The sequence below is a fragment of the Asterias rubens genome, chromosome 16 (genome assembly GCF_902459465.1).
Source record: "Asterias rubens chromosome 16, eAstRub1.3, whole genome shotgun sequence".
Classification (NCBI taxonomy): domain Eukaryota; kingdom Metazoa; phylum Echinodermata; class Asteroidea; order Forcipulatida; family Asteriidae; genus Asterias; species Asterias rubens.
This window is the reverse complement of record NC_047077.1, coordinates 1,322,815-1,346,878: the sequence shown is the minus strand read 5'-3', so window position 1 is coordinate 1,346,878 and position 24,064 is coordinate 1,322,815. Positions and strand designations below refer to the sequence as shown.

The following is a 24,064-nucleotide window of genomic DNA, read 5'->3' as shown; positions in this document are numbered from 1 at the left end:
TATTTAAATTTTTATTCATAACTATTGTTAAACACTACTTAGATTATATAACACTTCATAAAAGAATTATAAAGATATTATTTTATAAAAGAATTAATAATACAGCGTACAATTACTTTTAAAAGTCCCTGCTTATCAATGGTAGAGTCTACCCACCTGCATCATGCATTGTTTTTTACAAAGCCAAACATGTGGTCAGACCTATGGCAATAAAAAAAAGGGTAAGACATAAATCGTCTACCTTATCATGACCCTAAGCCCCTCATCACTTCACTACCAGTCACCCCTTATCACCTAATTGTTTATGTTACAACACAAAAGAAGAAAGTTGCCAGTGCCCATTTGCTCTAGCCACACAACCCAACACCATGCCCACACATATTGCCCACCTTCCCCACTCAATCGAAATTCAACACCATCACTTAGCAGCTAGAATACACAATCAGTCATAATCAAACACCCAGCCCAAACTTAAGTGTACTCTACTGTACTTAACCAAACAAAATCACACACATTGCCCTGTTGGAATTTGCATGGATGGGGAAGGTTAGGGTTTTAAGGGAACTCTGCAAGCTCCCACAATAGGATGGACGTAAATGCCAAGCTGGCAACAGCCAATCTCTTTCACAATACAAACATTACACAGCCCAGTTTTGTATTAAACGGTCAGAGGTTAAGGTCATTGTCAAGTCAGTGTGTACTGCAGTATGAGTATCTGTACAGTAAATGACAATACATCACATAGCACAGTGTTCAACACAAAGACTAAATATAGAAACGGGAATTCCCACAATGAGAAATACATAGGGCTTGGTGTGGCATCGTTGAACGATAAACAGAAAGCAACCATTCAGTGTGTTGTGCCAACATCTAACGGATCAATGTTGGAATTTAATGTACTACACAATTTGATGTTTCATGCCAGTTGATGTTCCAAGCCATGTTCTTTCATTAAAAACCAGTAAGTTATAAATGTGTTGTGTTTTGTCAAAATAAGGTTCACATTTTAAAATGCCTTGGGGATATAAATTTGGTATAGCAATAATTTAGTGGGTATAAACAATCAAATATAAAAACTAGGAGACTTCATCCAAGTACTATAATTGAGTTGATATACACAGCAAAACCCTCACACACCACAGCATCTCTATGTACACAACCAAAAGACTTTGAAATAGTGCCTTATTTTACAGAGATGATGTATTTTTTACTTTGATGGCAACCGAAACACAGCTTTGATGGACTTTATTTAAAACTTAAAGTATGATGTTAAGTTTGTAGCCAACTTGTTTGGGAGGATTCTTTCACTTGGATAGCTGCACAATATCATGTTTAAATACATGTAAGTCTGCAGGGAACACACATTAGAATTATTGCGTATGACATGGAAATATTCATGATGTACATGTACATGTACAAGGTAATTACTGTGTATCAACACAATATATTTGTGTACACCATAAGTCCAGAGTCAAAGTGTATACTTGAGTATACATACGTGTATACAGGGTAGTTATTAAATGTACGTAAATTATAGTTGTCATGTGCAGTGTGTAGGTACATACTAATTATTAGGCCTGGGTGAATTATCCGAATATCCGGTTAATGGCGAATAGGTTTTCCTATCCGTAACCGCGTAATGCGCTAAAGGTCCTCGCCTTTGGCTCAGCCCTTTATCACCCGGCAATTCGACCCTGATGGCTTCAAACGGCCGTGTCAGAACTCGTCGCTACCCTTTTATTCCCATTTCTTAACACACACTGGTTAACCCATCAATTTTCTGTTTAAATATGATCTCAACAAAGGATCAACTGAACAATTCTGAACCCAGTCAAAGAAATCTGGACAAAAAGGAATATTTAAACATCGCTTCAAATTCCTCCATCACATGCAAATGTCAAAATAGTTTGTCTTTATCAAAATGTGTCACAATTGTATATAGGACCTTTATTATATTACTGTCCCCTCGCTTAATGTTGATGGGAGCGCCAAAGACTGTGCAAGGAGAGCCAGAAGAGCAAACATTGAAAGGGGGCATGGGGTCATGGGGCCATGGTGCAGGGCATTGTCTGGGATTGTCTGAAATTTGTCAGCGTGAACTAAAAACAAAAATATTAACAATAGGAAAGAATAATAATCATAATAATATATAATATTTATATAGCGCCTTTTACAAAAGTTACAAAGCGCTGTACAAAACTATGAATAAATACAAAACTACAAAAGCTAGGCTTAGCAAAGAAGTAAATGAGTATTTAACATGGCTTTGAAGGATTCAAGAGATGAAGCCTGACGGATATGTAGAGGAGATTGTTCCATGATGTAGGTGCGCTGACTGTGAAGGCTCCTTGGCCTTACCGGGTGTGGGTGCGGGGTGCAGGAGACAAACACAAATGGGAAGTAGAAGAGGAATGAAGATTGCGAGAACTGTGGGCTTTGGTAGAAATAAGGTTCTGAAGATAAGTAGGAGCGAGACCATTTCTGACTTTGAAAAGAAGCAGGAGGACTTTGAATGTGATTCCCTTGTTAATGGGAAGCCAGTGAAGGGATTGAAGGACTGGTGTGATGTGTTCTTGAAGTTTTGCTCGGACAATTAGACGTGCTGCACTGTTTTGGATGCGTTGGAGGGGAATTGTGGATGTTGCATGGTAAACCTTAAAGGAGGCTGTTACAATAGTCCAACTGCGAAGATACAAATGCATGGACAAGGCGTTCGGTGGAATTCTGGTCAAGATAACGGCGCAGTCTTCCAATTTTGTAGATACCGTAAGATGCATTTCGACAAACATTCTGAATGTACTAGTCTTTTCCACTTCCCTTAAAGAAGGCTTTAAAAATACTAAATATGTGCACAGAAAATCAACGCTTATATCTTGCTGAGTACAGCATTTACCCTTTGGTGCACAGATTAATTTTTCAAACAGCAAAAAAATGAACATGTTCAACAATGTTTTTCTCAACAAATTTCAAAAGCACATCCTGTTGAATATCACACCAAACAAAAACTGATTAGGGCAGTATGTATGGGGGCTGTAGTTTTTAAGTAATGACTATTTATAAAAGTACAATTTGACGTGTTCTTTGGTGGTCGCTAGCGGGCGCCATGTGCACCAAAGGGTTAAAACTATATTCAAAAACATTCATGAGGCGGTTGTTCTGTTTTCTATCTACTTGGGGGTAGGGACGTGCGCCCTTCATGGAAGGAAACAAAGTAGTACTCTCTTCACTTAAATAAAGACAAGATATTTTCATGGATCATTTTACAAACTGTGATTTCTATTGGTGCATGCAATATTTGAAATCAGCTTGGCTCAGTGGTTTCTTTCCCTGTCTTTCACCCTCTGTGGACCCTGGTTCAAATCATCGCCCAAAGCCTTGCATGTGGAATGTGTTTTCAGTCCCTACCTCATTGCATGGGTTTTCCCTGATTGGGGTTTCCCTCCCACATCTCAAACTTTACATACCTGCTCAAGTATGGCAACCTGCAAAAGAGGCATACAGTATTATACTTCTTTGATCTTGTGATATGTCTGTACCCGTATTGACATGCAGTTTAGTATGACCGTGTAAATTATCTACTTGATTGGTCATCATAGAACGTAGAACAAAAATCAAGACCTGTTGTGAAATCAGTCAAATTAAAAATCCTTAACTTTATGCCAAGGAGTGTAATATGGTCAAGAAATCAAGTCTTGCATTGATGAGGGAACTACCGGGATATGTACATTGTTGATATCATCTAATTGAGTCAATTTCTTCTTTTACTTTACAGATCATCACTAAAGCAACTTCCAACAAAATGGCATCCAATATAACAGTTCAGTCAGTGCTAGCAGAAATAAGTCAGGATCATCTTGAATGTCCAATTTGCAGTGGACGCTTCAAGCAACCCAAACTACTGGAGTGTTCTCATTCATTTTGTCTTGAATGCCTTCAACAACTCAGACAGAATAGTCAAGTACTACAAGGCTTTCATGTCCAGTGTGTAGAAAAGAAACTCTTTTAAAAGAAACCGGCATTGATGGTCTGAAAACAGACTTTAAAACCATTTCATTGATAGAAGCAATTGAAACAAAGGAAACTCAACTGAAACAGCAGCAAGAAAAACAAGTACCCAGTCAGGAGTTTGTTTCCAAGTGTAGCAAGCATACTGGCAAGGATCTTATCCTGTATTGTGAAACATGCAAGAAACTGATATGTACAACTTGCATTTCAAAAGACCACAGAACACACCCTGTAATAGAACTGAGTGAAGCTTCAGACAAAAGTAAACAACATGCGTCAGAACTTCTAGCAGAAGTAAGACAGAGCATCACGACCTTCACCATTGCCATTCAAGAAATAGACACGTCTCGTAAGAAACTAGACTCTATGTTTGCTGCCACCAAAGAGAAAATCTCCAAGAAGGCTGATGAGAAGATTGCCAAGGTGGCTGCCAGGATCAGAGAGGAGAAGCAGAAACTGATGCTAGAGGCAGAACAGATTTATAAAGACAGAGTCAAGATAATGCAAACTGCACGAGCTACTAACAGCAAAGAGATAAACACAGCAGAGCTCAAGCAAGATGAGGTAAGTCAACTCATGGATCAACGGATGAAGATTGTACATCACATAGAACAACTCCTACAAGACCTCAAAGAATACAGTGAGAAGAAATCAACAAAAGTACCCGATGGGTTGAGTTATATGGACTTTAAAGAAGGCCAGAAATCACTAGGGAGACTGGTGCTGAAAGATGAACAACAAGTGGAATCAGCAACTTCTGCTCAGGCTAGAAAGCCAACATTTCAATCCATGAAACAAGACAAATGGACATTAAAAACAAAAATGAATAAATACAAGAACATGAAACAACAGATGGTGAAGATTCATGCAAGGGATGTTGCTGCATACTCTAATAGTGATATTGTTGTGGCAGATTGGATAATACCAGCTTGATTACAATACCAGCAGAGAGCAACCCTCAATCCTATAATGTCTCACAAGAACTATCAATCCAAGGACTTACAGGACCAAGCAGAGTGACTGTGAATAAGAATGATGAGCTCATTGTTCTAGATAGAGGAGCAGTCAAGATCTTCAATAGGAATTATCAGCTCCTCCATCAGTTCAATCCAGGCAGTGAACCATCATGTATTGCAGTGGATGACAACAATCTGATAGCAGTGGGTCATGAAGTGGGTCATCCTTTCAAGGCAGAGATCTCTCTACATAAACCAGATGGATCCCTCATCAGAAGACTGTCTGCTCCAGGGATTGGTGATACTTGACTACCTACAAACAGCGACTCATTTACACCAACTGGGAGACCAGGAAGTTAGTATCAGTAACCTACAATGGTGAAATGGTATTCTCAGTAGATATCAATCAGTCTGGGTGGCCCAATGGTGTGTGTTGTGACAAGGATGGTAGCATCTATGTTGCTGTATTGAGAGAACCATTCCCATCATCAGGTGATATCCATCATTACAGTCCTGATGGCAAGTACATTGGATGTATCATCAAGGATTGTGGTTATCCCAATGGTATCACATTCACACCTGCTGGTGATCTGGTTGTGGCTACAGACAATTCAGTTCATATCTATCAGCATGAGTAAAGACATCAACAAACATTATGCTGGACCAGAATAACATTCAAGCTGAAGTAAGCATTTGACAACATGAAACTAATAAATAATAATATCATATTGCGAAAATATCATTTCACTCACCAGATATGCTATCATATGTGACAACAAAACATGAAAGAAACATTATTATACTTCACCACTTGGGTTCAGGATTCCACGTTTTTCAGGAACAACCCCAAGATTAATTTTATGAACCAGTTTTTTATTTTAGGGGAACAGTGCAAAAAAAAAAAAATGCAGTTAAACTTTATCGATGTATTTGTAAATTTGGATGTTGATATTTTGGTTATTGTGCAAAGCAAACATGATACAACTATTACTTCATCAATGAGAATGGTTATAATAGCTTGACAATAATCTCATAATGCAATAAGTGTTTCTTAAAGGAAACATTTGTTTAAATAATTCACTGAAACTATGGTGTTTCTTTTACGCATTGGTTTGTAAAATAAAGTTTTGCTATAAATATGATGTTTTGGCTAGTGAAGTAGAAAATGATGATTAATGCATTATTGACAAGAGAGAACAATGTGGAAGTTTTTCAAAAATATCTTCAATTTTATATTCTCATAAATTTCAGAAAGAGTGATAACATTTTTGACATACAAATTGTAATTGTTTTTAAGTGGAAAAAAAAAGCATTTCATTGAACCATTTCAACCAACCTGAGCAGATAAGCAAATTCAGTCAACTCACAAAGAAATGAACATTTTGGTAGGAATACAATCTTTCATAGTATGTATTCCACAGTAACAAATGATGCCAAAACACATTTTGCAAAGTTCAATTGTGTTTTTTGTAATTTGTTGTGTCTGGTAATAGAATGATGGTTATTGAGTTACAAAATGTCCAGCCTAAGTGTAGGCTGACAGGTGTACACATGTATAATGAAAACAACAACTGTATGTAGTTAAGTGATTATGTTGAAAGTGAAAATCTTATGTAGTTGGTATGAAGGGTCAGTGCTGAATTCAAGTTATAATATTGGGCCACAGTTTTAATGTTCACAATCATTCTTATTACAAAATCAATCTGCGACCAAGATTCAACACCTTGATGCAAACAAACAGAAATAATTTGAAATGTTAAGAAGCACACTACATTATGTTGCTCAACGCAATTGTACTTGTACAATTATACTAATGTACAAGTGAGTGCACAATGTAACTTTAAGAGTGGTGTTCTAATAAGGAGGAAGAAGTTCAGATGGGAAATAACAAATTCCAGAGGCCTATTCCAAGGCACATTACATGTACGTACATACATTTACTGCACAAGTATTTGATATGGGTTTGAATGCACAATGTTCATTAACCACATGGAACTGTTTGTAAACCACAACTGCTTGCATATGAATACAAGCAATACCAGGGAAAATGTTTTGAATCCAGGGCAACAATACAACTAAATCAGCAAAACAGTATCCATTCTGGACAAACATACATGTGTATGAGCTCCAGCATCTCTTGTCAACATGCATGAAAAACACCGAAGCAACATTTACGCATTACATGAACACATAAAGTGTTGACATATCCGTATCTGAAGCATTGCTAAACAACTCAAATGTAATTTGTTTAAAGGGTAGGTGCACATTTGGTAAATGTCAAAGACAGTCTTCGCACTTGGTGTATCCCTTTATAACCATAAAACAACAAGCCTGTGAAAATTTGGGCACAATTGGTCAATGAAGTTGCGAGAAATTGATCAAAGAAAAAACACCCTTGTTGGACGAATTTGTGTGCTTTCAGATAAGAATAAAAGACTTCTGGCTAGAAGTCTTTTGTTATTTTAGAGAGAAATTACCTTTTTCTCAAAAACTACGTTACTTCAGAGGGAGTCGTTTCCCACAATGTTTTATACTATCAACAGCTCTCTAATGCTCGTTACCAAGTCAGTTTTTAAGTTAGTGTTTGTCTTGAGTAATTACCAAACGTGTACCTTCCCTTTAAAAAAGCAAAAAATCAGATTTGTAAAGCAGAACCATATAAATTGTGTTTTAAATGTTGTAGAGTTTAGTTTCTTTTAAATAGCACTGGACATGTTTGGTTATTACTAAAATGCACACTTTTTTAACAAGCACCGGGGAGATGTTGATAGCGAAAACATGGTGAGAAACGACTCCCTCACAGAAACATATTTTTGAAAAGAAAGTTATGACTCACTAAAATTTTTGAATCTGAGAAACAGTTCAGGAATGAAGCCTTTTTCAGGCATCTGAAAGCATGCATTTGTGCAACATGGGTGTTTTTTCGTTGATTTATTTCCTTGCAACTTCAATGACCAATTGAGTCCATACTTCTGAGATTTATTATTTCATGCACATGTTGGAATACACAAGTGGGAATCATGGTCTTTGATTTTAGCAAATGTTTCCAGTTCCTTTAAGTCTTACATGTACAAATGTACATGTAGTCTTTGTGATTATTTTGTTGCAGTTTTTATTAAAGTGGATTTTTAAGGTTCTATTTTATTTTCTAAAGTCTTTTTTTTTTCTCGTCGTTCCTATTCAGTACAATAAATGGTTTATGGTAATGGAGTGACATTATACTTTTGCAAGTAATTACTGTTTTTATTATTATTAACAATTGTTAAGATTAAATTAAATAGAATAAAAAAAAACTGTGAAGTTCTTATTGAAATCAATTTCATATTGAGTTTAACTTCTGAAGTGTAATTTAGTTAACTCTTTCAGAGCTCGCTTTTGGAGGTTTTTCGACATCCAGTGCCCCCCTCCTCCTCCCCCCCCAAATAAATAAATAAAACATTAGTTCACCTCTATCATCAAGGATTGTGTTACCCCCAATGGTCTCACATTCACACCAGCTGGTGATCTGGTTGTGGCTACAAACAGATCAGTTCAAATCTATCAGCATGAATAAAGACAATACCAAACCTTAAGCCCGGTTCATAGTTCCTGCGAATGTGAATGCAAAGCGAATGTTGACGTCACAATTTGCAACGAATAATTCGCAGCAGTTGAACTCTGCTCGACTCACTTGCGAATATCGCTGCGAAAGGAGGGTAGTGACGTCAAATTAGCGTCAAATTCGCTTCGCATTCGCTTTCGCATGAAGTATGAACCGGGCTTTATGCTGGACCACAATAACATTGAGGCTGTAGTAAACATTTCGGCAACAGATAAATTAATATCATTTCATCAACCAAGAAAATATACAGAGTAAAAAAAAAACATGGTATATGTTTTATCGAGTTTAATCGCTTTGGATTAGATTTCTAAAATTTTCCTCTGAATCACCTGCATGATCAATTTTCCGAACCAGTTTGCCGTTTTGTGGAATATCAGTGCCAACATGGAACCCTGACAAAAGCAAATAAACTACAACAGTCTGATCATTGTAAGATCTCACCTCTCTAGGTCACACAAACATTGTATCGTTTATAAATATTAGTCAGTTCCCTTTGTGGTTTATAAGTTTTAATACAGTTTATAAGTTTAAAAGTTAAAGCAAATTTGTATCCTTTGAGGTTTTGTTGTGACATTGCTGTGACTTAAAGACACTGGACACTGTTGGTAATTGTCAAAGACCAGTCTTCTCACTTGGTGTATCCCAACTATGCATAAAATAACGAGCCTGGAAAATTTGTTCTCAATTGGTGATTGGAGTCGCAAGAAAATGATGAAAGAAAAACACCCTTGCTATACAAAATAGTGTGCTTTCAGATAGGAATAAAAGGCCTCTTCTGACCAGAAGTCTTTTATAAATTTAATTAAAAAATTATCTCTTTCTCAAACACTACATTACTTCATAGGTAGTTGTTTATCACAATGTTTTATACTATCAACAGCTCTCCGTTGCTTGTTACCAAGTAGGGTTTTATGCTAAATTTTGAGTAATTACCAAACGTGTACAGTGCCCTTAATACCTCTTTGGACTACATGTATACTGCATTTCATGTACTCTTATTTAGTTTGTATACGTTCATGGCACATAATCTATGGTTAAAGTAACAAGAATCAGTCATTAATTGTTTTACCTATTTTGCTTTTCTATATTTTAAGTAATTCCCAATTTGTATGCTATAATTCCAAGTTATAACTAACAGAGAGTAAACATTGAAATAAATATTTTATTCAAATCACGGCTTTGTTTAAACGCTCCTTGTCACTGGGTAAGCTCATTAGTCTACATGTAGTGGTTAAGATCTACTCTAGAATGAGGAAGGTGGACAACCATCTCAACTGCCTCAGTATTTCAATATGATTCAAACTTGCTCCTTGTCACTGGGTGAGCTCATTGGCCTAGCAGTTAAGATCTACACTAGAATGAGGAAGGCAGACTAACATCTCAACAGTCTCAGTATTTCAATATGATTCAAACTTGCTCCTTGTCACTGGGTGAGCTCATTGGCCTAGCAGTTAAGATCTACTCTAGAATGAGGAAGGTAGACTACCATCTCAACTGTGGACTAACATCTCAACAGTCTCAGTATTTCAATATGATTCAAACTTGCTCCTTGTCACTGGGTGAGCTCATTGGCCTAGCAGTTAAGATCTACTCTAGAATGAGGAAGGTAGACTACCATCTCAACTGCCTCAGTATTTTCCCAGCAAAACTAAGGAGGTCTTTAATTATTTTTTATACTGGGGCGATTGCAAGTATCCATGAGCTGTTGAAGCAATGAAGCACCAGTAAGGTGGTGGAAATTCACACACAATGAATTGTGGAAAAGGTGGTTCACTTATTGCAGGGGTATTGAAACCTTCCAGTATGTATGATGTAAACCAACTGATGCAGTAACGCAGTATGCGTCAACATTAATATTCTTCAGGGTTGAACAAAGAATTGGCTAGCTGCCGCTTCCAAGGTTGTATCGTATTGTGGGTGTGATTCCTGGCTACACAGCTATACGGTTGTATGGCTTCTGACTGGCACCCCCAAACAAAGATATTGACAAAATAGGGACACCGCAAACATCGGGCTAGATAGCTCAGTTGGTAGAGCGCCGGCACGTTAATCCGGAGGTCGTCGGTTCGAATCCCACTCTAATCAATTCTTTGTTCAACCCCAAAAATCATTTCAAAATTTACCCAGTCAGTTTCCCTTGTGGTTTATATTGATAACATTAATATTCCTCTTCTTGAAGCTCTGTTGTTATCTTCAAACATTATTACGACAGAGTATTCATTGTTTAATATCAGATCAGAACTCCATGCAAGAACTAAAACAGTCGGTTCAGAGAGTTGTGCACGGATTCCTTGTGCAGGTGCATCACTTGCGTGCTAACAACATGGCACAACATACACAACACATGAGTCATATCAAGGAAAAGTCCAAGACAATTGTTTGAAACAAGTATTGAGAATAAACACGTAATGATCGATAGTTAACACATCTTGAGAGCAACTGAGAAGTAGAGAACAGTGTTTTTTGAGCATGATTGTAATGACTGATCTTAACTAACCAAGTTTACTAAGTTTTTTAACTGCGAGCCAAGATCAAGTCCAAGGAGGAACGAACGAGAGTCAATTAACCAAATGTATACACCGACAACAGAGGGCGCTTCATCAAAACAACAACAATATTCTTCTTAATTCGTGGTCTTTACCCGTGGTTCCCCAACCCATCCCACTGTTGCATTCTGTCGGCAGGCCCGGTGTGTTTGTGTGATTAATATTCACCAGGCCAAATGGTTGCATTACTCAGCTCCCAACCTCACCAACTGTAGCCGGTAATAAGGTAACTATTTATCTACAGCACTGAACGATTTTGTCTAGCAACTTTGCATAACAAACTGAACTCGTTTTGTCGTGTGCACACTGAATCATAATGCTGTTGTTGGCCCATGTTTGATTTGCAATGATTTTGGTGGAGTCCATTTTCATCATTTGACCACAAAGAAATATTTTGATTTCTTTCATGTCACGTGAGTGCACCCACTATAATTGTCATGTGTAGTGCGCCACTATCAAACCAATGCATGACTGAGTATAAATAGCGTTGTTACAACAAATCCATATGTTCAGGCCTGGTTACGCCGCCCGGTGTTTGCATCTTATGCACAAAAATCTTATCAAGTTTCACAAAGAAATATTTTGATTTCTTTCATGTACGTACATGTATCAAATTGTTTCCATTTGCTCCTGCTCTTGTTTTTCATTTGTTTTGGTTTGGACAGGCATGCCAAATGCTGACATTAGCTTCAGCTGCGGAATGCCAGGGCACTGGTCCAAAAGATTGCCCATTCAACTTCGGCGCTGGATCCTCAAGAATCAAGCCAAGAGTGAGACCAGCACAGGCTATCGGTTACCAGTAGTTTCACCGATAGATCGGCTACATGTAACTATTCTGAGTGGGTCAAAACATCTTCACAAACCCCATCACAAAAACAACCAATATCATTAAAACATCTTCACAAACCCCCATCACAAAAACAACCAATATCATTAAAACATCTTCACAAACCCCCATCACAAAAACAACCAATATCATTAAAACATCTTCACAAACCCCCATCACAAAACAACCAATATCATTAAAACATCTTCACAAACCCCCATCACAAAAATAACCAATATCATTAAAACATCTTCACAAACCCCCATCACAAAAACAACCAATATCATTAAAACATCTTCACAACCCCCATCACAAAAACAACCAATATCATTAAAACATCTTCACAAACCCCATCACAAAACAACCAATATCATTAAAACATCTTCACAACCCCCATCACAAAACAACCAATATCATTAAACATCTTCACAAACCCCATCACAAAAACAACCAATATCATTAAAACATCTTCACAAACCCCATCACAAAAACAACCAATATCATTAAAACATCTTCACAAACCCCATCACAAAAACAACCAATATCATTAAAACATCTTCACAAACCCCATCACAAAAACAACCAATATCATTAAAACATCTTCACAAACCCCCATCACAAAAACAACCAATATCATTAAAACATCTTCACAAACCCCCATCACAAAAACAACCAATATCATTAAAACATCTTCACAAACCCCCATCACAAAAACAACCAATATCATTAGAACAAGTGAAATGCATTGTTGACAAATCAGATCCTGACAAAAGTATGATGCAACTAAGAACGGCTTGCTATTTTTCCATTAATTTGGCTCTCCTATTCAGGCACAACGACATGTTACAACTCAAAGCAAGAGGATTACTAGGCAGGGTTTAATCTTACCAAAACTCATAGGCCTGCTGTATGAAGAGATGTTATAAACAATTGTAATTACTGGGATTACTCAGAACAGCCTATTGAAGAAACACATAAGAAGCAAATAAAAGTGACTTACAATGTGAATAGTTAATGATATGTACACCACCTTAAACTGTGTAATGACTTTAATTAATGTCTGGAATTTCCAGGGAGATAACCGAAAGGCTAGAAGAGACAGCTGTTTAGGTGTTCGGGCCAACAGCCCGGAACACTGCCTATTTCTGTCCGTTTTTTAAAGTTTTTTATTTTATTTTTTTATTGACACTTCATCTTCTCTACGTCCCTTGTCCGCTAACGGAAACATTTTTCCAAAGAACTGTTTTTCATGCGTATGAGCGCAGCGAGGAGCATGAAATGGATAGTTACGGAAATGCCTTATTCATCCTAAGAGGAAAAACACAACTAACATATCTTTATTATTCGTAGAATGGATGAGGAAAAGCATAAACCATTCATGTTTTTTTTCTTCCTATGATGGTTGAGGCATTTCCTGAACCATCCTTGGAGGAAAGATACAGTTGCTATGTATTTTTTAATCATATGATGGTTTAGGAAATGCCTCAACAGTCATAGGAAGAAAAACAGATGTTAACATGAATTTTATACTCCTAGGATAATTAAGGAATTGCCTCAACCAACCTAGAAGGAAAAAACACCTACTATGTATTTGTTTTTACTCCTTAACTAGGATAGTTAAGGAAATGCGTCAACCATCCTATGAGGAAAACACAGTTGCCATGTATATGTGTTTTTGTTTCCAGGACAGTAAAGGATATGCCTCACCTACATGTATGCTATAAAAAGGACTGTGAAGTTTTTAAAATCCTAGTTTTATACCTGAGCAAGTTATATTGGATTATTATCTTTAAACAGTGTAAGTTTTACAGTAAATCTTTAGGCTTCAGGGCTGAAGTCTTTCTGACAGATTCAAATACTTTACTGCGTAGTCACCTCTTTTTTCAAATCCTACGTGACTTCAGAGAGAGTCTTTTCTCACAATGTGTTAGACCATCAACAGCTCTCCATTGCTCATTATCAAGTGACTTGTTATGCTAGTATGTATTTTAACAGCTTAGTTACAAGCCTAGCTTCTGTACTGTGGGGACATTGGTAAAAGAATGTAGGGACACCGGTAAAGAGTATGGACAGCTGGTTGTTGGACACAAAAAAAAGATGTAAAAAAAACGTTTTCAAACGTTCAAGTTGTCCCAGTTCACACATCAAGTGAATTGATTGTAGTTGTATTTTGATGTCCACTTTGAGGCATTCTAGACTTGCTGTCAAAGCCCAGTCCCCTCTTCACCACACGTTCATAACTGGACAATGGACATTTATGATACCATATGCAACACCCTCCCCCTCTCTATATACTCCCCTTTACATAGCCTTTCCACATGGACCATCCTTTTGATAGTTGCATCTCCAACTTGTTGTTACGTTCAGCAGCTGTTTTCTTATACCATTACTTGCCCATTGTTTTTTAATTTGTCATTTACTCATCAACAGCCTCTTGATCCTGTCCCACTTTGTCAGTCGTAGATTGATTAAGATAAATCCCAAAAGGAGCACTTACCCTTTCATGAAATGGAGCTCGAAGAGATCACAGTGCCATCCATCTTGTGAACAACCAACATGCAGACTCTATTATCATGAAGTGTGAAGCTGCTGGCTCCCCCATTTCCACTGGTTCAATTGGTTCATCCAAAGCAAGTTCAATTGCTGCAATGGAAAAACAAAGAAGACAACATTTGTTTTAAACTTTTCTAAAAGGTGAAGATTTACACATGAGCTACATGTAATAACGAACACAGTGTCGATCAGAACGCTTTCACACTTGCTTTGCTAAGAACAACTCGCATCAACCTGGCCCGCTAATCAATAGTTACAGGTCATTCATTCTACAATTTATGAAGGGCTAAAAGTTTACAAACAGTAAGGCCTACTGTAAAATGTTTTTATTTAAATCATCTTTAGAAAAAAATGCCAAAAACATGGAGTCTAAAGAAACAGAGTGAAACTGATGTGGGGCTTAAGGTGTAGCCAAGGGTGGGAGTTAACTTTGGTCTAGGGGGTAGGGTGAGGGCCTAAAGGGATGGGTCTGGGGCTCTAAGGACAAAAACTGATTTTTCCAAAGTTGTTATCATTTCAAAAAAGTGGGGGATACAAATTAGGGTAATCAGTTTGGCACGTCAATTTAGGCCTAGAGTGTTTGTTTGGTTGTCCGATGTTTCGAAAATCTTCCCACTAAGGGAACTCTGAAAGCTCCTACAATAGAATACATGTAAATGCCAAGCTGACAACAGCCAATCTCTTTCACAATACAAACACAGTCCCAGTTTTATATAAACCGGTCAGAGGTTAAGGTTATCGTCAAAGTCAGTGTGTAATGCAGTATGAGTATTATTATTATTATTATTATTATTATTTATTTGACCTCAACAAATACAAGTACATCAAAAAGTACAGCAAAGTTAAACGAAAAGCAACGAACCAATCAAAATAATAACGAATACAATAAATAAACCAGCAAAAAGCACACAATAAATATCTGTACAGTAAATGACAATACATCACATACATGTAGCACAGTGTACAACACAAATGCTAAATATAGAAACTGGGAATTCCCACAAACGAGAAATACAAAGGGCATAACACAAGTTGGTCTCGTCCCAACTCTAGAATCAACCCAACTATAGTTGGGACCAGTCTAACTGGGTTTGCCTGACTGTGTGAAAGAAACTGTGCACAATGCACCCGTCATAACACAAGTTGGTCCCGTCCCAACTCTAGAATCAACCCAACTATAGTTGGGACCAGTCTAACTGGGTTTGCCTGATTGTGTGAAGAAACTGTGCACAATGCACCCTTCATAACACAAGTTGGTCCCGTCCCAACTCTAGAATCAACCCAACTATAGTTGGGACCAGTCTAACTGGGTTTGCCTGATTGTGTGAAAGAAACTGTGCACAATGCACCCGTCATAACACAAGTTGGACCAGTCCCAACTATAGTTGGGATGATTCTTAAGTTGAGACAGAACCTACACACAATGCGCAATGTACAGCCAATGAGGTGATCCTACAATAACAAACCCAAACCCCATACACCCACTCATTTCATAAGCATAGAACCAGCCAGTGTAAATACATGTAAGACCTTAGTGACCTCAACACAACAGTACAATATTGATATTTATCATAAGAATACCCTGCCTAGTTTGAATCTGAAAAGCTGACTCAAAGTTATCCATGCATACTACACTTCATTCACACAACACAAAGACTTAAATATAGAATTTGGTATTTCCACATTTCGCAATGTTCACAGTCAGACTTATAGCAGTACCAGGTAGGGAGTGTCACTGTGTAATAGTCCAACGGATCATTGCTTGAATATACTACTCATCTAACAGATTGGATGCTGTGTTTCTAGCCATCTTCTTCTGTCATAACTCAAGTAAGTTGATTATAAGATTAGTCAGAATCGGGTTCGAGTTAAAGTGATGTTCTTTGCTCTAGACTAGCAGAGTGCACTGTTTGAAAAGTCAAGACCAAACTGGTGCTTTTCAGAGCCAACACTACCCCAAAAGAGGATTAGTACATTATCCAACAGTTTACTCTTATTTATAGCTTATTATATAACACCCAAGCAGATCCTTGCCATTTGATTGGAGGATTGTCCGTCACGTGATAGCAAATAAAAGTACCATTGCACGCTGAGTCACTCACCGTGCTTTTTCGTTCCATCCGAAAAGTACCATTGCACGCTGCCAGCGTGCAATGGTACTTTTCGGATGGAACGAAAAAGCTGAGTAAAAACATCACTGCGTGCGCGTTGTCTTCGGTAACGCAGCAAGGCATATTAGTAAAATTACTAGCATTCGTCTTCTACAATTAAAAATTGGAGGCCTACGCTTTGTTTGTTTTGAAAGTTGTATCTTTCAATCAAAATGACAAAGATCTACTTGGATGTTATATAAAACAAATAATGAATGTTTTTCATTCGTGCAATGGTGCGAATATGTTCATTCGTTGAAAGCTGGAATGTTCCATTCAACTCGGCTCCGCCTCGTTGAATAGAACATTCCATCTTTCAACTCATGAACATATTTGCACCATTGCACTCATAAACATTCATTATGTGTATATTATTATCAGAGTTGATTTTGTTCAGATTTTGTTTAAGGATAATGAGTTTGTTTTAGTAGACACATGAATTGCAGAAAGCCGAATCTATGCCATAATAAGCTGATTTGTGTGTAGGCCCCAGGGCACCAAAATCAGCACAGCAAAGTTATGGTGTCAATGTATTTGCCACATGAGGGCAGCATTCAAAGTGATACTGAACAGTACCAATGATGATGTCTGTATGAATCCCTACAGTCTTGTACAGTAGGGTAGACCATGGAGGTTGAATTGTTCTAATTATACCTCCATGGGTAGACTAAGTAGAGAAACACATAGACAAGGAACAAAATGATTAAATTCATACACCTAATACATTGTATACATCATGTGATTGCAGTTTGTTTGTACAGGTAGAGTCACAAATCTTAGAAATGTACTCGGCAGAGAGGGACTGGCAGAGAGTGTTATTGCTCGGTCAATGGGGGTAGTGGTGTTTTGGGTTGGTTTTTTGGTGATTTTTTTTGGAGGGGTGGGGGTAGGGGGGGGCGAGGGACTGGCAGAGCTTGACTGTATGTTATTAAATACACTTGTCGCATTTGACAGGGTCTAAGGGAAGGGTCGTCCATCTTGACCAAATCAGATGTTAAGACGAAAGCACATTAAAAAAAGCAAACACATGTACGCTATGTCTTAAGTCAAACCTTATTGGTCATACAGAGAGTGCATTGTGTTATAAGTAAACTTGATTACCCCCTGTATGGCACTAAGTAACTCGTACGAGCGTCATTGTGTGAGGCGAAATTTTATTTTCCTCTCTTTGGCGCTAAGCAAAAGATTTTACGACTGCTTTTCTCACACTGCATATTCATGCTCGCTGAAATGGACTCCTTGACATGACTTTGCTTTACTCGCTTTAACAAATAAAACATAACTATATTCATGGGTTACACCTAAATTAATTATGTAAGTTCGCTTGCATCTTGTATTGTTGGGTATAAAGTCCGTTAAATAATATTGAAGCATGTGTAACTGCCGAAATAGCCCGTACAAAACCTGCATTGCCTTTTACTGTGAGGCGCGATGACGATTCCTGACACGAGCGCCTTGCGCCTGCGCACACAAATAATGTACCTGTCCAATTTAGTTGCTTGCGTTCATGTCGTACGGTTCACCACACGGATAACCATAGCATTTTGACAGCTAACTTACCGGCAAATGTCTGTTTTTCAACACGAAAATGCCATTACAGTCCACAAATAACACATAACCTTTTGTTATTTATTCAACCACCTCATTCGTTTTTTTTTACACAAACTCAAACGGTTAACCCTTTATATCAAATAGAAAAGAAAATTCATTAATTTCCTAATTTACTTTACTACGGTGAACCGTGTAAACTTGATTCAAGCCTGCAATCGTTTCTTCCAGTCAACTTGATAGCAAATACAGTATTGCCCCAAATAGCGCCCTATTATTACCTTGTCCCATGACAGCTAACCTATTGCGGGCGTATTTCGTGTCTCATACAGAGGAATAACAGCCACCTCAGACTTGAAATCAAGTCTATGGACGCTGAGCATGAAAGTGCTTGAGTTTGTATGCGACTCCATGGTGTCATAACTAAGAGATACGCTTAACAAAGCATAGGTGAAGCTAAAATGACTCCAGGATGGTGAAAGCAGAATTTTCTTCAATCTTATTTGTATCAGCTTACTCGCCTGTCTTTCCTCTGTGGATCCCAGTTCACTACAAGGATCAAAGCCTTGCATATGGAATGTGTTTTCAGTCCCTACCTCATTGCATGGGTTTTCCCTGATTGGGGTTTCCCTCCCACATCTCCAACTTTACATACCTGCTCAAGTATGGCAACCTGCAAAAGAGGCATCAAGTCTTATACTTCTTTGATCTTGTGATATGTCTGTAACTGTAACTGTTTTGACATGCAGTTTAGGGTGACAGTGTAAAATACCTACTTGATTGGTCAAATTAGAACATGGAACACAAATCAAAATGTGTTATGAAATCAGTCAATTTAAAAATCTTTAACTTTATGCCCAGGATTGTAATATGTTCATGAAATCACGTCTTGCATTATACGAGTCAATTTCTTCTTTTACTTCACAGATTATCATTAAAGCAACTTCCAACAAAATGGCATCAAATATAACAGCTGAGTCAGTGCTAACAAAGATAAGTCAGGATCATCTTGAATGTCCAATTTGCAGTGGACGCTTCAAGCAACCCAAACTACTGGAGTGTTCTCATTCATTTTGTCTTGAATGCCTTCAACAACTCGGACAGAATAGTCCAATTACTACAAGGCTTTCATGTCCAGTGTGTAGACACGAAACTCTGTTAAATGAAAATGGCATTGATGATCTCAAAACAAACTTAATAGCCCTTTCATTGATCGAAGCAATTGAAACACAGGAAACCCAACTGAAACAGCAACAAAGAAAACAAGTACCCAGTCAGGAGTTTGTTTCCAAGTGTAGCAAGCATACTGGCAAGGATCTTATCATGTATTGTGAAACATGCAAGAAACTGATATGTACAACTTGCATTGTTAAAGACCACAGAATGCACCATGTAATAGAACTGAATGAAGCTTCAGACAAAAGTAAACAACATGCAACAGAACTTCTAGCAGAAGTTAGGCAGAGTATCACAACCTTCAACACTGCCATTCAAGAAATAGATACGTCCCGTAAGACATTAGACTCTATGTTTGCTGCCACCAAGGAGAAAATCACCAAGAAGGCTGATGAGGAGATTGCCAAGGTGGCTACCAGGATCAGAGAGGAGAAGCAGAAACTGATGCAAGAAGCAGAACAGATTTATAAAGACAGAGTCAAGATAATGCAAACTGCACAAGCTACAAACAGCAAAGAGAAGAACAAAGCAGAGCACAAGCAGGATGAGGTAAATCAACTCATGGATCAACAGATCAAGATTGTACATCACATAGAACAACTCTTACAAGACCTCAAAGAATACAGAGAGAAGAAACCCACAAAAGTACCTGATGGGTTGAGTTATATGGACTTTAAAGAAGACCAGAACTCACTAGGGAGACTGGTGCTGAAAGATGAGCAACAAGTGGAATCAGCAACTTCTGCTCAGGCTAGAAAGCCAACATTTCAATCCATGAAACAAGACAAATGGACATTAAAAACAGAAATGAATAATTACAAGAACATTGTGGAGATTTATGCATGGGATGTTGCTGCATACTCTAATAGTGATATTGTTGTGTCAGATTGGAAAACTACCAGGTTGATTACAATACCAGCAGAGAGCAACCCTCAATCCTATAATGTTTTAGAAGAACTACCATTCCTAGGACTTAGAGGATCAAGCAGAGTGACTGTGAATAAGAATGATGAGCTCATTGTTCTAGATAGAGAAGCAGTCAAGATCTTCAACAGGAATTATCAGCCCCTCCATCAGTTCAATCCAGGCAGTGAGCCATCATGTATTGCAGTGGATGACAACAATCTGATAGCAGTGGGTTATCAAGACAAGGCAGAGATCTCTCTACACAAACCAGATGGATCCCTCATCAGAACACTGTCTGCTCCAGGGATTGGTGGATACTTGACTACCCACAAACAGAGACTCATCTACACCAACTGGTGTGGCGAGTTACTAGCCATAAACTACAATGGTGAAATGGTATTCTCAGTAGATATCGATCTATATGGGAGCCCTCTTGGTGTGTGTTGTGACAAGGATGGTAGCATCTATGTTGCTGTAAGGAGAAAACCATACTCATTTTCAGGTGGTATCCTTCATTACAGTCCTGATGGCAAGTACATTGGATGTATCAATGATTGTACTGTTCACAATGGTATCACATTCACACCTGCTGGTGATCTGGTTGTGGCTGCATTCAATTCAGTTAAAATCTATCAGCATGAGTAAAGACATCAACAAACATTATGCTGGACCACAATAACATTCAAGCTGAAATAAGCATTTAACAACATAAAAATTTGGATGTTTTTCAAAAACATCTTCAATTTTATATTCTCATAAATTTCAGAAAGAGTGATAACATTTTTTGACATATAATTATAATATTGTTTTTAAGGGGAAACAAAACATTTCATTGAACCATTTCAACCAACCTGAGTAGATTGCAAAAGCAAATTCAGTCAACTCACAAAAAAATGAACATTTTGGTAGGAATACAATCTTTACATAGTATGTAATTGATTATTGATCTCTAGAACATCAATCCTTTTAATGTTGTTATGTCGATTCAGTGACTTACCTCCTCCACCTCAACCATTAGGCAACATTCACATCAGAATTGAAATAATTCACTGAAAATAACAACCTCTTGCTCTGATTGGTTTATTCTTTGCATGACCGAATGATACATTTTTTTCCACTACTTGTAAAAGGAATGTTCAAGAGATTAAATTTTTCCATAACAAAATGCATTCACACAGAGTTGTACACTACACATTGATTGTAAATAACCATGTTGAACTGCAGAAAGGTGTAGATCTGTGTACAAAATGAGGTATCACTCTGTAACCATGAGTCAGTTACAAACAATGTAACTGAGTGACCTAAATTACGTAGTTATAATTATTAAACAAAAGCAATGTATGTATTAACAAAATATATATAGTTGGTTTTATTTGGTCTCAAATTATGTAAAATACATATTTGAGGGAACATTTATTTGTTTTCTATTTTTATTTCACTCCATCACCATGCAACAGCAATTTTACTTCTGGTTTATGGTAATGGAGTGACATATATACAATTACGTAATTGTTTAATAAAAGAGAGAGTTTGCAAGCAATGTGTACAGATACAGATAAGATAAACAATATTCTTCCCAGTTAGATTTGTAAAAGATCTTGTTCGCAATCATAGATTCATGTATCAGGTCTTAGCCAAAGTATGGTTCAAAAACTATTTTGTGTTTGCTCTGTTTACATTGGAGAATTTAAGTGAGTAGTCTTTTTTATTTAACTGATCATTTTCAGACGCACATATAAAACTCTTGTAAAGAAAGTTTCCAGCAAGCGAGTCAAGAATAAAGATGCCTTTTTGTTATGCTGCATATCAACAATAATTTGCTTGAATACAAGCAATACCAGGGAAAATGTTTTGAATGCAGGGCAAATTTACAACTAAATCAGCAAAACAGTATCCATTCTGGACATACACACATGTGTATGAGCTCCAGTATCTGTTGTCAACATGCATAAAAAACACTGAAGCAAAATTTACGCATCACATGAACACATAAAGTGTTGACATATCAGTATCTGAAGCATTGCTAAACAACTCAAATGTTATTTGTTTAAAGGGAAGGTGCACATTTGGTAAATGTCAAAGACCAGTCTTCGCACTTGGTGTATCCCGTCATAACCATAAAATAACAAGCCTGTGAAAATTTGGGCTCAATTGGTCATTGAAGTTGCGAGAAATTGATCAAAGAAAAAACACCCTTGTTGGACAAATTTGTGTGCTTTCAGATAAGAATAAAAGAGAAGTCTTTTGTTATTTTATAGAGAAATTACCTTTTTCTCAAAAACCACGTTACTTCAGAGGGAGTCTTTTCCCACAATGTTTTATACTATCAACAGCTCTCTAATGCTCGTTACCAAGTCAGTTTTTAAGTTAATGTTTGTCTTGAGTAATTACCAAATGTGTACCTTCCCTTTAAAAAAGAAGAAATTCAGATTTGTAAAGCAGAACCATATAAATTGTGTTTTAAATGTTGTAGAGTTTAGTTTCTTTTAAATAGCACTGGGCATCTTTGGTTATTACTAAAATGCACACTCTTTTAACAAGCACCTGGGAGATGTTGATAGCAAAAACATGGTGAGAAACGACTCCCTCAGAAGAAACATATTTTTGAAAAAGAAAGTTATGACTCACTAAAATTTTTGAATCTGAGAAAGAGTTCAGGAATGAAGTCTTTTTCAGGCATCTGAAAGCATGCATTTGTGCAACATGGGTGTTTTTTCGTTGATTTATTTCCTTGCAACTTCAATGACCAATTGAGTCCATATTTCTGAGATTTGTTATTTCATGCACACGTTGGAATACACAAGTGGGAATCATGGTCTTTGATTTTAGCAAAAGTTTCCAGTTCCTTTAAGTCTTACATGTACAAATTTACACGTAGTCTTTGTGATTATTTTGTTGCAGTTTTTATTACTGTGGATTTTTAAGGTTCTATTTTACTTTAATTTTAGTATGTAAAGTTAGGTTTTCTTAAGTCTTTTTTTTTTTATTTTTGGGGTTGAACAAAGAATTGACTAGAGTGGGATTCGAACCAACGACCTCCGGATTAACGTGCCGGCGCTCTACCAACTGAGCTATCTAGCCCTATATTGGCGGTGTCCCTATTTTGTCAATATCTTTGTTCGGGGGTGCCAGTCAGAAGCCATACAACCGTTAACTGCTGTGTAGCCAGGGATCACACCCAAATTACGATACAACCTGGGAAGCGGCAGCTAGGGGATCACCTTAAGGGGATGCGACTTTTTGTTTCAGATATCAATATAAACCACAAGGGAAACTGACTGGGTAAATTTGTAAATGATTTTTGGGGTTGAACAAAGAATTGACTAGAGTGGGATTCGAACTAACGACCTTCTTTTTTTTTCTCGTCGTTCCTATTCAGTACACTAAATGTTTTATGGTAATGGAGTGACATTATACTTTTGCAAGTAATTACTTTTTTTTATATTATTATTAATTGTTAAGATTAAATTAAATAGAAAAACAAAAAACACTGTAAAGTTATTATTGAAATCATTTTCATATTGAGTTTAACTTCTGAAGTCTAATTTAGTAAACTCTTTCAGTGCTCGCTTTTGGAGGTTTTTCGACATCCAGTGCCCCCCTCCTCCCCCCCCCCAAAAAAAAAATAAATAAATAAAATATTAGTTCACCTCAATTTGCTCGCTTACATAAACGTACCTCAAAATGCAGAAACAAATCTGACTATGTCAGCATTTCAAAGAGTACAGCTATTTACGACCATTCACTGTACTACATGTATGTACAGTACCTGGTAACAGACCTAGATGTACTTCAAA

At 37.3% G+C, this 24,064-nt stretch overlaps 1 protein-coding gene and 1 pseudogene across 1 annotated transcript; both read left to right on the top strand.

The window, feature by feature from the left end:
- The first annotated feature begins 846 nt into the window (after window positions 1–846).
- LOC117300642 lies at window positions 847–5,872 on the top strand (annotated as a pseudogene).
- A 9,933-nt stretch (window positions 5,873–15,805) lies between these two features.
- LOC117300641 (E3 ubiquitin-protein ligase TRIM31-like) lies at window positions 15,806–22,382 on the top strand. The gene is made up of 2 exons (XM_033784333.1): window positions 15,806–16,317; window positions 19,113–22,382. Exon 2 carries the CDS (start codon window positions 19,140–19,142, stop codon window positions 20,910–20,912), a length of 1,773 nt encoding a protein of 590 aa, XP_033640224.1. The 5' UTR covers window positions 15,806–16,317; window positions 19,113–19,139; the 3' UTR covers window positions 20,913–22,382.
- The last annotated feature ends 1,682 nt before the right edge of the window (window positions 22,383–24,064 follow it).

Coding starts and splice junctions, on each gene's coding strand:
- LOC117300641 (XM_033784333.1), top strand. CDS start 19,140: ATGGCATCAAATATAACAGCTGAGTCAGTGCTAACAAAGATAAGTCAG.